Below are 16,932 nucleotides of genomic sequence, written 5' to 3'. Positions count from 1 at the left end.
CCCCATTAGTGGTTTGTTATTATTACTCGAATGATCGATTCTTGGTTTGCAGCAGCACAACTTCACCACGGCTGAACGCTGCCTGCCGCATGGCTAACGCCGTGCTAATCCATCCGAACGAACACCTGGGAGGTTAAAACGCATTTCAAAAGGGTCTCCACTAATTCGGACGCGATCCGTACCTATACCCTCGTGCCGTGCCGGGTTTCTATTTTTCAGCTGTTTCGCCGTCGCACGTGTTGGTCGCAAGGGTGGAGACACCCTACACGCGTGTCAACACGGAGGAGACACATTCGGCGGGTTTTGCGGACACATGGTTCGAAGGGGTTTGCATGGTCAGCGCAATCGTGCGAGGCAGCGGTCGGCTTAGAATGCAACGTGCACGCACGTGTACAACGCTTTTCCTTCTTTGCGCACGATTCGGACAGCAACACAAAAGTAATAATGCTTGCTGCTGGACGACACACACACACGTAAGGTAGCGCAGTGACCACCCTTTTTAAGGGAGGCCAAAGTTATGAGGCTAAAAACAATAAAAACCGTGCCAAAAAATTGTTAAGCGCACGCCAACGGCAAGAATGAAGAGAAGTTGGAGGACGTTAGGGGAAACATTATTTGCAACATGATTTATGTGTTTTCTTAGGGATTTTTGTGGAGCGTGGAGGAGGATAAAGGGGAGGAGAGTGTCTAAATAAAAGGGGTTACCTTCAATGCAAATTTTGTTTCCGATAATGCAAATTGTGTGCCACTGATTGTGTGCCTGTCAAATAAAATTATTTATATGGTGCTGTGCAATAAATTATTGACACTTAAAATTTGAGTACAATGTTGCCTAGGCTCTAATTAACATCCTTCGCAATTAGGCCTTCGATAGCAAAGCTCCCTGTTTGTTCCAGACTAGGGCTGTTCGGTATCATTCTAATAACATGACTAGCCTAGCAGATATGCTGCCCTGTACTGAATCCTCTCCAATTGTTTCCTCATTAGTGGAGCACTAGAAAACCGTTCCGGGAAGTCCTTTGCCAGTCCTCCGAACGTTCCATATAATCCCTGTCCTAACTATCGCTATACGACTTTTAACCCTAAATATTGTTAAGTTTGGCAGTACACATTCCCCAATACATTCACTCGTTAATCGGTAAATTCTGCCAATCTCAACCACGATTGACACCGTTATCGCCATGCGCCTGTGAAGGTCGTCGTCAATGCAATCGGTTAGATGATGATTGATGTTTCGCAGGTCTTCCAGCTTTCCCAGAATTTAAATGGTAGGTAAAGAACTTGATAGAGACCTTTCATGGAACGGTGCAAAGACAAGACAGTACGTTCTTATTGTTCGGGGGTTTCGAATGACTTAATTTCCACTAATCGAATCAATCGCTAATCAATCAACGAATATATGCATTTCTGATGCTTTGAAGTCCTAACCTCGAGAGGTCTTGACCTGGCATTTCTGGCTACCATGACGACATTAACCCGTGTGGTAGAATAGTCTAGGTCTGCGTATGGCCGAGAAGCGCGAAAAGATCAAACAAAAGGGAAAAGTTTTGATAAGATTAAATATAGAAGAATATAATGTTTTCGTTGAAGTAGACAATAAATTACTGAGCTGAAGTTCCTACTAGGAATAGATCGAATCGCTCTACCGGTCTTATTCAATAGTCGAGTCAATGCAAAAGGCCAGTGTGTGATGGTTTCTTGCAACTAATTTTACAGCGTCTCTCTCACTTTCTGTCTCTTCTTGGCCTATGGGGCTCTTAAGGTACGAGCCTGCCATTTACTGGCTTGCTAGACTTAATGATGGGTTAATCAATCCCCACTATGGGTGGAACGGTCCGGATGGGATTGGAACCCCGGTTCTACCGCATAAAGAGTGGCGTTGTTGTCGCCTCTACCATCCCAGAGAGTCATTTGATTCAATTTTACAGAGTCATAATTAGATCTATTGAATATGGTTCGTATCAAGTTGTATAGTTATTAAACGATTAAAAATATAAAAGTAAGTCGCAAGGCTTAAGAAGTAATACCCTTTTTAGCAAACTTAACTTTTCATATGTTGGATTCTACATCATAAATCAGATAACAAAATTAAATAAATTGCTTGCGTATTTAAACCTAACCACCACTATCTCATTCCACTGTTTTTTTCTTTCATGGAATGCAAAATGGAATTGGCACCGAACGATCGGACGATTATTCTACCCAAAACCAATGCACCACTCAGACCGCCACAGCCAGACACAGTCAAGGCGCCACCAGATCCGCGAGCGCGCATTCAAAGCTTTCAACCCCCGGCCAATGGCATCTGGCAAATGTAACCATGTGGTTTTTTTTTTCTCCTGTCTTCGCTTCTCAGTTTTTACTACTTATTGCATCACATCGGAGTTGCGGTGGAAAGGCCCCATCATACGCAGGCCCCAACACGCCTTCTGATAGACGAAAGAAATAAGAAGCAGCGCAGTGTACGCTATCGAGGACACTCTTCGGCGGGAGCCGGATTTTCAGACCTTACAGAGGACGCTCCGGGTTTTTCTAAGCCGTGCGATTCGCTCTCGAACTCAAGGTGAGAGTAGAAATCGTAGCAGCAGAAGAGCAAACATTCCTAACCGCGAGCCACGAAGCTTGTGATGACATTGTGACGCACGAGAAAGGGGGGTGCAGAGTGGCGAGCTAGGCTGCGACATGCGTGCGGATGCCGAACGCGCACGTACGTACCTTAATGGATGGTCGTAGTGGTGGTTATTGGAAAAGGCGATCTACATTAGAGGTGGTTGTTGTCATGGGCAAGGCAACGATCGATCGTTTGACGCGAGACGAACGATTACATGACCGCTTGCAGGAGTTATTTAAAAGTCTCTTAAAAGCAGACAATGTATCAAGGTGCAGTTTAACGCCTAAACGGTTTGCTGAGTAGAATGCTACTTAGCTGTAAACATTCAGCTTTAAAATATAAAACAGCTAAGCAAATCCTAAAACCCCTAAAACACATTTACAATAGCGAAGTGACATTTATGGCTATCGATTTTAAGGTTACAGAAAACCCAATGCTGCTGTCTTCTCTTCGCTCACACACAGCTACAACACACGAGATTGAAGTAAGCTTTTTTTCCCCTTCTAGCCCCCATCTAGATCGGTGATGGGGGAGGGGGGGAGGTTCGAATGAAGCTTGAATCAACACAACGATCCCAAACGAGGCGGTTTGTTCACCAACACACTACGCACCGTGAACGATGAAGGCCGGTTCGTCGCTTAACGCCACCACACTGTCGCTTGGCGGTGTTGATCAGGCCAATCAACTGGATGTCTCCCGCCGGACCCAGTTGTGGTTGCGATGTATGCGTTTACGAGTGATTTAAAGAAAGAGTGCTTTTATTTACACTTCACGCGTACTTTAATGTGGTTCAGAGCGGGTGCTTCTGTATTGCAACAAGCGTTCTGTGTACGTTTGCGTAGACAAACATTGGAATGTAATGATTGGAAACATAAATAGTGATAGGTGAATAGGAGAATGATCATAAGGAGCTACTTTGAGTTATAAGCTTTGCTATAATTATCGTAGCTTTCTCATTGAATATAAAGTGATAGGAAGCAAAAATTGCGTCACAATAAAAAATCCTAAATCAAAGCTGGACTATGTTAAAGTGGAAAAAAATAGAATGAGAAGATGGCCATAATTATAAAACAAAATTTGTTTGATTTTTTTATTCTTTTTATTTTAATATTTTAATGAGAATTCCAGAACAGAAGCTCAAAATCGATTTATTAATTGATCTAACGACAGGATTATTTTCAAAGCATCTTCAACTACCAAAAAAAAGCTAAATTGGTTCGTTGAAAATCGACTTTGAATTAGGTAGTCTTATCCAGTTGTCCATTATTGTAAGTTTTACTACACATATTGATATAAGTTTTTTCAGAGGGAAATTTCAAATATTTTTGGAATCTCTTTACATAAAAAAATAATGGTCTTTTCCTAGACAAAAGATTCAGGGCCAAAAGTGACATTTTTTCCAAGGAAATGGACCAAATATTTGGCACATGTACCATTAAGTAGTGAGTGTATCATAGACATCAATTCCTACTTTGAACCAAGAAAATCAGAAATCTCAGGCCAAAATCTCTTGAAGCTGTAGTGCCAAAGAAAAAACAGAGCGTGTCAATTGAAAACATATGCGGAGATCTTGTAGTAAATGATCGCTGAAAGCTGTAGCCAGTAATCTACATTTATCTATTCCTTGCTCAATTTGTTTATCCATAGTATCTTTTTTGTCCAGCTAATTAGAATAAAAAAGTCTTTTAAGCTATTATTTAGACGACAGCACTTAAAAAGCCCATTGAACAAAGAATAACAAGACTGTAACCAGTTTTTTGTAAGTATCACAATGTTCGTACTCATTTTGCTCAAGTTTTTCAGGTCATAAAACAAAAGTCCGCAATAATTTAACAAAAAAAAATGTTTAACCCAAGCGACTATTGATTACTTCCGGTAAAGATTCCTTGACACTTTAAAAAAAAAAAAACTCAAGCGTCGTGCGGCCCCTTGCCGCCAGAGATGAAAATGTGGTTCAGTGTGTTGGGTGAAAAAAAAAACTGCCGGGAAAAACCCATCCCGGTGTGTATTTGCGCGACACACCACCGCCGTACGCAGCAAAGTAAAAACATTCACGCACACCATCACAGTGTTTTCCGATGGTCAGTAGCTGTTGCCACCGTTTTCCCACCAACCAACTTCACCCTCTTTTGATGAAAATCGTTCCATAACACTCACACACGCACACACACACACACACACACACACACACACACACGATATACAACAGTGCCGCAGTGCGTGTTGTTTACTATTTGCACTTGTTTTGAAAGCTGTCAATCTGACAGCAATCGACAACAATTTGTCAACACAGCAATTCACAGCGAATTAATTGCACTCCTGATATTCCTTTATTGCCGTTGCTAAAGGAAAAGCAACCACAGGATTTCGGGAACCAAATTGTCCTGCCTAGTAACCCAGCATTCACACCAAAAACACGCACACTAGCGCACAGCGAGAGATAATCGTATTGTTTTGAGGTTTTGTTTTGCTATAGTATATTGAAAAATTCCCTTTACATTTGTGCCCACCATGCGCCTATTTCTTGGCTTTGTATCGGCTTTTTAATGAGTGGCGCCTTCTCTTTCACTCCCAGAGACGGTGCGCGTGCGCATCATTCTCCCCCAGTTTTTTTTTCTGCTACAACAACAGTAACAACAAAACGCTACCCTTACGCCAAAAGGGGCTCAAAATGGCTGCCAAAAGCTTCGGCCCCAGCTTCACGCGGCTGTAGTCGCCCCCATTCCGTTCCCGTTCGCTTACCGTTTGGAAGTTTTTTTTTCACGTGAAGATTTTGGAGTATTCCATCGAGGTATTGCTTAAGACTTTTGTTACTAGAACGTTGATGGGAAAGAGATGTTTGCACTGGAATTATATTTTTTTTACCACCAAAAACCCACATTCACATGCCGTCGGCCAATGTGCAGAACCGCAAACACACACACACACATACACCGAAACAACACTTGCTCAAGGCTTCTTCAATCGCATTAAAACACGTTCGTCGTTTACTGCCTTCACGCAGGTTATTGCTGTAGCCATCCGGAAAAAGAGGGAAATCCTTTTTAATTGCACCTGAACGGCACATACACACACACACTTCAGACAAATTCCTTCGTTTGCTTAAAACCCGTACAGAGGACACTTCACGAGTGCGATTAATTAAAAACACTTTACACAACGCGACGCCCGTAAACTGCACGCACGTCCGTCCGAATCGACTGCTCGCGACAGAATCCGAAGGAAGCGCGTCGAAAAAAGCTATCACGCCCGAGATGCGCACGATTTATCTTGCTCTTTTACACACACACGCACGCAGGTGCTATTAGCACGAACGCGCGATTTACGGCGCGTGAAAGAGAGACCGCTAGCTACAGCGGTGGCTTTAAAAACGGGCACGCACACTAATGCAGCCATTCCATCCATTTTCCCTTTGAACCTAGCTAAGGAACGGTTGTGGAAAGTGGAACAATTTCCATCCCTTCCGTTAGATATCCTTAGCTCTCTCGCTCTAACGTACTGCTGAGAGAAGCTGTACGAAAGATGGTGTATTTCGGAGATGTGTGCGAGTGTGTGAGAAAAAAAACGGTCGTAAAAAGCTCATTCGTTATCTCTCTCGCGTGCAGTTGTTGTTTTGTTTTACTTCTATTTTTGTCCTTCCGTTTTATTGTTCGTTACAGTTTTAAAGGGCAAAGTGTTTTTGCTAATGTTTTGTTAAATTTTGCACCTTTTTCGAAATATTGTTTTGCTTCATTTTATTTAATTTTCTTAATAATTATTTTCATTATTTTTCACCTTTGATCTTATATCACAAATGTACTTTTCTACAATTTATTTAGCAATTAAGTCCATCTTTTTTAATAAATTGACATCCATTAAAATTATAAATGATAGAATAAATTAGTTTGTTAGATTAGGTTTTTGGCAAAATTTCTTATATTAAAACTAGATTAGACTAATAGATTAAATAAATAAATAAATAATAATATTTTAAAATAGTGTCATTTAATCTTTTGAAATTATATTTAATGATTTTTTTAAAAACAGGGGATAAAGAGAGTTTATAATAAGTTTTAAAAAAATAATTAAACATATTGAAACTACAAACCAGACAAATAAAATATTTAAAAATAATTAATATTTACAATAAAAAAGACCAAAGTTAAATAAAGCACAATTTTACTTTAATTTAATTTCAAATAAGTAAAATAAAAAATAAATAAACAATAATAAAACTACCGAACAAACAATACCACACGGACTATAAAGGGGCAAACAAACAAAAAAGCTTTTCCTTTTCGTAGAATGAACAATTCAAAATCTTCCAACACTGTCCAATAGCGTCCCCATTGTGCCTTGGTTCGGAACATGAGGACCTCCACACAATATCGCCGATCCTTCTTCCTTTGCGCTATTGTGCGATGTTCCTCATGAAAAGGGGGTAGTAACGGCACGTTGTATACCTCCCCACCATGCAGCAGCAGCAGGTACAATGCGGCCAAAAGCCGGTGCGCGTAACGATTGCCGAAGGCAAAGAAAAAGGACCGAAAAAAAAACACACGAACTCAAAGGGAATCAATTTCGGACCCACAATAGCTGTGCGGGCAAGAAAGCAGGGAAAAGAAAAACATACTCACATCTTGAAGATGCGCCTTTGCCTTTCCTTCGGTGACCCTAAAGTGGTGGGTACAGGGTTCACCGATAGATAGCATACGGCGAGCATACCTTAGCGGTTCGCGCAAACGTTTAAGATATCTGCGGCCATCGATAGCGATTCGCATGTACAATTAGCGACTGGCCCAAAATGGATAGCGATTCGCGTGCACACTTTAGTGAATGTCAGAATTCGGCGCGGTTTGAAAATATAGGTTTATATGACCCAGGTTGAGGAGTCGAGATTGGAAAAAAATCGTTTAAATTTCGTTTTTTATGTAATTGGAAAGTTGTTGCGCACAAAAGTGATGTGAAAATTAATGTTCATGATTATAAAGCATAAATTTATTGATTTTCAGTGTTGGTTAAAAAAATAATAACAAAACTATGTGAAACATGAGAAGAACAGCCATGTGGAGAATTCAAACATGGACGTATATACACGAATTCAAAACTGATGCGATCTCGAAAAAAAATCCGTTCAGGTAATGAAAATATTTAGCATATTGGTCCAGCAACCGAAGCGTTCACAGTTTTACCAAGCGATTAACAATCAGAGCATCATTTGCGGTTTCATTATACATTCCTTCGTTGTTTTTGGTTTTGGCAATCATCCTTTTAAAGGTACGAATTTCAGCACAATTAAAAAGTGCTACAACTAGAATTCTAATTGAATTTGAGTGTTATTAGGTGTTTGGCTACGATAGGAGCTCTTGCTTGTTGAATTGCGCCCGTGCAACATTTTTAATGTCGGTAAATTTGTTTTATTAACGCACCGTGAAAGAATACAGTGAGTTTCAATAGCGGTATGTGCTGAAGCGAAACAACTGAGACACACATCGTTATTTTTACTTTTTGCTTGCAGATATGAATTCCAGCCAAAGCTCTGTACAAGAGGAAAATGCAAGCAGCGCTATGCAAGCACCTCGCCGCCGCAAAACTACCAGCAACGAAGATAGAGAGCGCGTGGTAACGGCGTATGAAAACGGAGCCACTGCAGCTACGATTAACGAAATGTTTAATTTGAAAAAACCGACTGTCCATGGTATCATCAAAAAATACCAAACCCAATGGCAAATCGAGGCAAAGAAGCGTGGTGGCAACAGATCTAAACTATTGTCGCAGCAAGCCGTAAATGATGTTCGGAACTGGATCGACGAGGACTGCACGGTGACGCTTAAAGCACTCGCAGAGAAAGTGTTCGAACAACACGGTGTTCGAGTTTCGTCCACAACCATAGCGAGGGAAATAAAAGGATTCAACTACTCTCTGAAGATGGTCAAACTGTTACCGGAGCGATGCAACACACCAACGACTGTCGAAGAAAGGAAACATTACGCTACACAATTTTATGAAATTGCGCGCGGAATTCCGGATAATGGATTAATCTATTTAGACGAAGTAGGATTTAACGTCAGTATGCGTACGCTAAAAGGACGATCGCAGAGAGGAACACCGGCCACCATCACCGTTCCACAGTTAAGGACTAGGAACATCTCCATCATTTGTGCTATGCATCGGTACGGCGTGCTGCTTTACACCACACACACTCGATCCGTAAACCGTGAACGGTTAATACAGTTTATTGAAGAACTAAAGCAAACCCTGCGATCGAAGAACATTAACAGCAGCTACTTCATAATGGATAATGTAGCTTTCCACAAAACACCCGCAGTAAGAGTTGCAATCGGAAATGATAGCGACAAACCTTTATATCTACCACCCTACTCACCATTCCTTAATCCTATTGAAAATCTTTTCAGCCAGTGGAAGAATTTTGTGAGGCGAAGCAATCCTTCAAATGAGGATCAATTGATGGAAGCGATTCGGAATGGATCCAGGCTAATAACCGCACAGGATTGCGATGGCTACATTTCGAATATGAGGCAATACATGTCCCGTTGTTTGAGGGGCGAAGAAATTTTAGATTAAGTTATGTATAAATATATATAAGATTAGAAAGTAAGATTTTAGTTTTAATGTGTAACATATTGTACTGACGATTCTTAAAAAGATGAAATGTAAATAATGCTGCTGGACGAATTAAAATAACATTTCCGTTGCTTTCAATCACTATCTCATCCGAACATGCTATTCGAATACCGTTCCGATTGTGTAAGAAAAAAATTATTGGCATTTTTATTATAATCACTCTGACCTGGCCGTACTAATCACCTCAAAATCACATGTTACTGCGGGTGTTTTGTGGAAAGCTACATTATCCATTATGAAGTAGCTGCTGTTAATGTTCTTCGATCGCAGGGTTTGCTTTAGTTCTTCAATAAACTGTATTAACCGTTCACGGTTTACGGATCGAGTGTGTGTGGTGTAAAGCAGCACGCCGTACCGATGCATAGCACAAATGATGGAGATGTTCCTAGTCCTTAACTGTGGAACGGTGATGGTGGCCGGTGTTCCTCTCTGCGATCGTCCTTTTAGCGTACGCATACTGACGTTAAATCCTACTTCGTCTAAATAGATTAATCCATTATCCGGAATTCCGCGCGCAATTTCATAAAATTGTGTAGCGTAATGTTTCCTTTCTTCGACAGTCGTTGGTGTGTTGCATCGCTCCGGTAACAGTTTGACCATCTTCAGAGAGTAGTTGAATCCTTTTATTTCCCTCGCTATGGTTGTGGACGAAACTCGAACACCGTGTTGTTCGAACACTTTCTCTGCGAGTGCTTTAAGCGTCACCGTGCAGTCCTCGTCGATCCAGTTCCGAACATCATTTACGGCTTGCTGCGACAATAGTTTAGATCTGTTGCCACCACGCTTCTTTGCCTCGATTTGCCATTGGGTTTGGTATTTTTTGATGATACCATGGACAGTCGGTTTTTTCAAATTAAACATTTCGTTAATCGTAGCTGCAGTGGCTCCGTTTTCATACGCCGTTACCACGCGCTCTCTATCTTCGTTGCTGGTAGTTTTGCGGCGGCGAGGTGCTTGCATAGCGCTGCTTGCATTTTCCTCTTGTACAGAGCTTTGGCTGGAATTCATATCTGCAAGCAAAAAGTAAAAATAACGATGTGTGTCTCAGTTGTTTCGCTTCAGCACATACCGCTATTGAAACTCACTGTATTCTTTCACGGTGCGTTAATAAAACAAATTTACCGACATTAAAAATGTTGCACGGGCGCAATTCAACAAGCAAGAGCTCCTATCGTAGCCAAACACCTAATAACACTCAAATTCAATTAGAATTCTAGTTGTAGCACTTTTTAATTGTGCTGAAATTCGTACCTTTAAAAGGATGATTGCCAAAACCAAAAACAACGAAGGAATGTATAATGAAACCGCAAATGATGCTCTGATTGTTAATCGCTTGGTAAAACTGTGAACGCTTCGGTTGCTGGACCAATATGCTAAATATTTTCATTACCTGAACGGATTTTTTTTCGAGATCGCATCAGTTTTGAATTCGTGTATATACGTCCATGTTTGAATTCTCCACATGGCTGTTCTTCTCATGTTTCACATAGTTTTGTTATTATTTTTTTAACCAACACTGAAAATCAATAAATTTATGCTTTATAATCATGAACATTAATTTTCACATCACTTTTGTGCGCAACAACTTTCCAATTACATAAAAAACGAAATTTAAACGATTTTTTTCCAATCTCGACTCCTCAACCTGGGTCATATAAACCTATATTTTCAAACCGCGCCGAATTCTGACATTCACTAAAGTGTGCACGCGAATCGCTATCCATTTTGGGCCAGTCGCTAATTGTACATGCGAATCGCTATCGATGGCCGCAGATATCTTAAACGTTTGCGCGAACCGCTAAGGTATGCTCGCCGTATGCTATCTATCGGTGAACCCTGTAAGACAATTGCCCAAAATTGCACTCGTCCTCCCGTCACGTTCACGTTCGTCGTTTTAAAAGAAAAGGTGCATTATCGTTTCGATTTTCGGGGTTCGGTGGTTCGGTTGGGAACCGGTTTCCATCGCCCCCGGTATTGATGACCGGAAGAAGGTGTATTTTGTTCTTCACTTGTTCACTGTTTCTTTTATGGGGTTGCGTGTGCGTGTGTGTGTGGCTGGGTGGTGGTGGGCGGTGAGAAGCGGGGTGGGAAAATACGAACATTTGAAGGATATTTACCACCGTCGCTGGTAAGGGATGGAAGACGGCCTGACCATGCGCATTAGGACTGTGGACAAGGGTTGCATCGATGGCTTCAAAGAAGGACCATTTCCAGGGAAATTGGTGTAGCATGGGAAAACGTGATTGAGTATACATTTTCAGGATAACACAAAAGAGCGTTTTAGTTTCAAAAATGCGAAAAATGGAAAAGCTGTAAAATAAGAAGAAAGCATGTGATGAAATGAAAATCAACAAAAGATAACTGCAAATAAGCGAAGAGACTATTTAAACTAAATTTAAAGACTATATATGTCATTAAAGTAAAAATAAATAAAATATATTAAAATTATAATTAAAACCAACAAAACTTTGAATGACTGATCGTATTCATAATTAAGTAAGACATTTCTTTATATTTTAATTATAACGGCATGGCCAAATAAGTCGGTTCATAGCCGCAAAATTACTGATAGAATATTAAAAAAAAAACATAAATTCAATTTAACCACTTTTCTTAATAGTTGAAAATTTATGACGAAGATCATACTGCATCGGATCACCTCCAAAACACGTTAAGCCTAATAGTTGAACTAGAATTCCCCGTTGTGGTTAATTTTTTTTAATGTTTTGCAGCGTCAGCTGATGCTCAGAGCATTCTTCCGCGGTTCCGCTTAGCATTCATTATGATTATATTGAAATTAATTTAAATGAATTGAAAAAATCTCATAGCAAACTAAATCACTTGGGGGTTTTAAGTAGTTCAAAGGAAAAGGCAAAATCAAAAAGAAAAAAAGCCAATTAAATGTATGCAAAACTGTTACCGCAAAGTATGAAAACTAAGTAAATAAGAGTGTTTATTAGTAATTTACTTTAACTAAAAATTATTTAAAGTTATCTTCTTCTTCTTCCTTGGTTTCCTTTCTTCTACAACCTCGAGGGGTCTCTGCCTGCTATTTCTGGCTTTCTGTGACTTGATTTTACTCGTAGCAAAGTAGTCAGCCCTGCGTACGGGGAGGCGGATTTGAACCTCGGTCCTGCCGTGTGAAGACCGGCGCCGTTATAGCCCCGACCACCGAACCACCGCGGATTTAAAGTTAAAGTCATTATAAGAAATTAAAAACAACTTCCATTGATTGTAGATAATTAACAAACATTTTGTTATACAATTGAATTGTTTAAAATTTGAAAATGCCCTATTACTGTCTATTACTGTAGCAAAGCGAATTTGACATTGAAATTCTTTGTCACTCTTTGTTAGTGAATGTTTAAATGTATTTTTTACATCGTTGTTCCTATTTGTAAACACCTTTGTAAATAAATGTTTTATAAAAAAAAATCAGATGTTTCTTCTTCTTCTTCTTTGGCCAAACGACCTCTTAAGGTCATACCTGCCATTTCTGGCTTATTAGACTTAACATGATACCATGGATAGTCAGTCCCCGCAACGGAAGAACGGTTCGGATGGGATTTGAACCCCGGTCCTGCCGTATGAAGACCGGCGCCGTTGTCGACCCTTCAGATGTTTAAGTAAAGTGGAAAATAAAACTCATTTCTACCAATGATATTGCAAAGTTATGGCTTTATATGATCAATATGATTAGAATGTTTTATAAAACAACATATTAGAAATGTTAATTGATGAATTTAACACATATGAAAAATACACTGAAACCTCGGCTTGATAGTACTCAAACGGATAGGTATATTAGGTATGTTAAATGTTAAATCAGGTACATTTTAAAGCTCAAACAACTTTTAAATTTTTAGAAAACTATGCTAAAAACAACAAAAAAATATTTATTTTCCATTGTTAAAAATATTAAATAAAAAATAGTTGACTTACTTTTTTTGAGAAAGTGTAATAAAAGAGTAGTAAAGTACAAATTTAATTCAAATAACAATTTGAACAAAAAAGTCCTTATTCATAGAAGAAAAATTAAATCAAATAATCGTTTGAAGCCGAATAAGCTACTCATAACTAACTATAAAACGAGTGAACCTACATTCAATTAACTTAAACTGAATTTTATCTATAAAAAAAAGAAAATGGTATCATTTCTTCCCTAAAACAAAGATTATTCGTGATGACTAATCAAAAGCATGCGATCACTCCACAAATCTATATCTCGTTCCAGCTCTCTCTCTCTCTCTGTCTCTCTCTCTCTCTCTCTCTCTCTCTGTCTCTTTCCCTCCGAGTAGTAATTTGCATAACTTATTCCAAATAAAAAAAAAACAAACCCCCCAGGCTCACTGCCCATAGCAACTATCGAAAGATCACCGTTCGTAAAGACACACCCCAAAAGAAGAGGCACGAGATCGACACCTTGCTTCCACTTGCTGCTGTGGCCAACACAATACACGCATGCTTGCCTCATGACTCATGCGCTCGAATCTCCTGTATAGTGATCCTCCCCCCCCCCCCCCCCCCCACCGGACGCATCCGAACATTGCAAACGATCGACCAAAACATAAACGCGCTTCCTCCACCGGTCGGGTTCGTCACTTTTCACTCACCGAAATCATTCCAAGGGTGGTCACCGCGAAAGCAGAGGATATGTCTCTCCTGCCAGTGCTGCTGCTGTTGCTGTCGAACTCGATCGGGTTGGTTCTTTCTCGGGGTTTTAAGGTGTTTTTTTCTGTCTCTCTCTCGAGTCACCTACCCCATGAGGAGGCAGGACCTTCTACTCGCAGCAAGGAATCCACCTGAAAGATCTTCTGGTCGTCGGTTTCGGGTGTTGTTTTTTCGACTGCAAGCATGTTTGCTCTTCGCTTTCGGGTTCGGTTGCCTTTTTTACTATCGGGCTCTTTGTTTACCGGACCTGAATGTGTGTGTTTTATTTTCTTCTCACTTTTATCTTCCTTCAATCCGTTTCTTCTGCTTTTCGGTAACTTTGGCCATCGCTTCGCTGTTTGATCAGGCGACGGTTCTCGTGCTGTGTTTGCTCGCTGGTGGAATATTAAATAATACATCGAGCGTCGTCCCTTAAGCATCGTTTAAATAAAAAAGAGAAAAAAGAAATTCGAAATTGTGTATCGACAACCGCGAAAGAGAGAGAGAGAAAGTATGGTGGTCTTTCCTCGATGCTGTACGATGACTCATCCTGCTCAGAAGATACGGACCAAAGAAGAATCCGTCAAGCCAGCCCGCTCAGAACGCTTTCTTCCACGATCGCGATATGTTACGCAGTAGCCATGAGGCTCGGGTCAGCCCAGCCCGAAGCCTCACGTGGAACCGTTTAACTCAAACAGAAACACACCCGGTGCGTGGTGCTGCACAGCACGGGAAAAACGCACCACAAGAACCGAGAACCTGATTCACTCAGGGCTTCTAATTACGGTGGTCGTACCCGATTTCCAAGCCAAATATGGTTTTGTAGCAGGGAAGGGAGGGTGGGGGACTTGTTGACGAGCGTCGTAAAATAACCTGTTTTAGCGGAAATTGGACGATATTACGCGACTGCGTTTTCTTGCCGGTGGTGGACTTTGAGAAGAAGAAGAAACATCACAACGTGCATGACACGATAATGATTTTCTTAACATAGGGATCACCTCTATCACCTGCATTTGATCACGATCACCTCATGATGATGCCATTTGATCGGTAGGGTAAGCGCTTTTGGCCATGCTCCAAATCTGGATGATATTTGTATACTGAACAAGGTTCCTCGGTATCGTGATTCGACGCTCCCGCTCTAGCATATTCTCATCTGTACTGTCCAGAACTTTCAGAGAAAAGACTAAATAATCGGACACCTGTCTTGCATATTGCCTCTAGTGTCCAGTGTTCTTCGATGAGACGCTCAACTGTACTAAGGTGGGTATGGGATTCCTTTGGACGTTTCCGACGTTGTTACACTAAAGAGACACAATGACAATATCCTTTGCCTTGACACAGTGATCAGTGCGAGTCCTGAAAACACGCTAGGCAAATAAGCAACGTTGGACCATAGATTCAAGGTAGCCTGCGATGCCTCAGAACGGACTATGCTTTACAAATTGATACAGCTGTACGGATTCCATTGGGAACTCCTAGTCCTAGTGACCATACTGGACTTGTCCGGTGGGACTAATAATAAGAGCTATAATAGACGGAGCTAGAGTTTTGAACTATATTGGCGGAACCATTCGACTCTTATCGGGTCTCGGCTTGGCGGATGGTATCGACAAACGTTCCAAAAAACGGATTGGCATCAAGGTAATATAAGTTAGACATGTAGGACCTGAAAAAACATTATCTAAACATCTGCGGCCTAGCTTTTTTGGCGAACAGACATATCACTGCCATCACTCTCCATCTAAATTTTAATCTAGTACATTTCCTCTTTAAATGGGAAAGTCCTCCGGTATGCCACATGAGATAGGCTTTTCAAAAGCCCTTATACATTTTCCAGCATTCAGTAGCGTTGTAGCGGCTTCGTTATTGTCCTTCTACACATTCGGAACCTTTTTCTACTGATAATTCTTCGAAGTGACTTTGCTGCGACCCATAAGGTTTAAGTGTGTTTGAGCATATTGAGCAGGGATCCTGTCTTCTCTTCAATCCCTTGGTTAGAGAGGACAATCTGAAACTCTACGGGGAAATTTTGGGGACAATCTTCTATAAAACAATCTAGATCCTGGTATGCTGATGACAAGCATTGATTTAAGCATCTCCCATGTAGGAGAAGCTTACCAAACGATCGAACAGTTGACTCTTAACCTCACCTCTAGCAAGCCTGCTAACAAACACTGATTTCCGCAGATGTGATGTACAGATAGGTGATCGCACCTTTCAAAAATCCCTATCTAGGGTCTACTGTCAGTACTGATAACAAAATAGATGTAAAACAGAACAAAATAGAGTTACATATATGACATACGGTACTGTTCAGAAATCAGCCATACTAACGCCGCAGAAAACCTCTCCACTCAAAAAACCTGTCCCAATGGACGAAACTGTATAGAACCTTTATAGTTCTAGTATTAACATACGCCTCAGAGACATGGGCTCTGTCGAAAACTAAGAAGATGATGTTAAATGGATTCTTTGGCCCCATATGTGAGCAGGGACTATGAAGAAACATAGCCCGGTAAGCTGGTCACGTCATGAAAATGACACCAAACGACCCAGCCCGTATAGTAATCCTACACATATGAGCAGTTGATCAAAGGCGAGAGCCGCGTACTTTAACATTTATATCCTTTCCGATCTTGTCTATTCCACACCAAAAACACACGCGATTTTTAAACAGATTTTAAAAAGAGTCTTAAGAGCTAACCACCCCAGCGTAAATTGACGTTTGCTTTATATTAAGTTAGGTTAGTAATCTTTGGTCCTGACTTTGATGCTAGGTAAGAAAATCTCAAACTAATCATATCTATGCGTCATTTGCGTATGCCAGGATCTGAATTGACTTATACAAGATGGTCCCCAAAATTTTCACCTCCGAGTTACGAATGGTCCTCTCTAGCGCCAGGTTGAGCTGGCAAACCCCACCCTGAGAGTTTTCCATCCACGTTCACCTGATATGTGATGCTGATCTTCTCCTTCTTTCTTGGTCTGCTCCTATGGCGCACGTCTAAAATACATGGCGTGGTGTCCAATCCAGTGTTCCAGGA

The 16,932-nt window shown here is 40.7% G+C and overlaps 2 protein-coding genes and 2 long non-coding RNA genes across 4 annotated transcripts in view; 2 read left to right on the top strand and 2 right to left on the bottom strand.

Annotated features, from left to right (window-relative positions):
• LOC118509635 (mitogen-activated protein kinase kinase kinase 12) overlaps nucleotides 1–5,823 on the bottom strand; it is a 33,110-nt gene extending 27,287 nt beyond the window's left edge. The window contains exon 1 of the mRNA XM_036050534.1: nucleotides 5,354–5,823. The gene's annotated coding sequence lies outside the window, so the exon portion shown is untranslated. The remainder of the gene's footprint in view (nucleotides 1–5,353) is intronic.
• Nucleotides 5,824–7,281: 1,458 nt separating this feature from the next.
• Nucleotides 7,282–8,178, top strand: LOC118509794. Its single transcript, XR_004905940.1, has 3 exons — nucleotides 7,282–7,867; nucleotides 7,934–8,033; nucleotides 8,109–8,178. It is a non-coding gene; the product is annotated as an uncharacterized LOC118509794 (long non-coding RNA).
• Nucleotides 8,179–8,257: 79 nt separating this feature from the next.
• LOC118509775 lies at nucleotides 8,258–9,128 on the top strand. The gene is made up of 2 exons (XM_036050914.1): nucleotides 8,258–8,917; nucleotides 9,007–9,128. Exons 1-2 carry the CDS (start codon nucleotides 8,258–8,260, stop codon nucleotides 9,046–9,048), a joined length of 702 nt encoding a protein of 233 aa, XP_035906807.1. The 3' UTR covers nucleotides 9,049–9,128.
• A 1,047-nt stretch (nucleotides 9,129–10,175) lies between these two features.
• LOC118509795 lies at nucleotides 10,176–11,074 on the bottom strand. The gene is made up of 3 exons (XR_004905941.1): nucleotides 10,487–11,074; nucleotides 10,321–10,420; nucleotides 10,176–10,245 (listed from the first exon to the last, which is right to left on the bottom strand). It is a non-coding gene; the product is annotated as an uncharacterized LOC118509795 (long non-coding RNA).
• Between the last annotated feature and the right edge of the window lie 5,858 nt (nucleotides 11,075–16,932).

This window comes from Anopheles stephensi, chromosome 3 (genome assembly GCF_013141755.1).
Source record: "Anopheles stephensi strain Indian chromosome 3, UCI_ANSTEP_V1.0, whole genome shotgun sequence".
Lineage (NCBI taxonomy): Eukaryota > Metazoa > Arthropoda > Insecta > Diptera > Culicidae > Anopheles > Anopheles stephensi.
The sequence above is the reverse complement of the archived record's forward strand: the minus strand, read 5'-3'. Positions and strand labels throughout refer to the sequence as shown.

Coding starts and splice junctions, on each gene's coding strand:
- LOC118509775 (XM_036050914.1), top strand. CDS start 8,258: ATGTTTAATTTGAAAAAACCGACTGTCCATGGTATCATCAAAAAATAC. Junction 8,918..9,006: donor CTTTCCACAAAACACCCGCA/GTAAGAGTTGCA, acceptor AAATCTTTTCAG/CCAGTGGAAGAATTTTGTGA.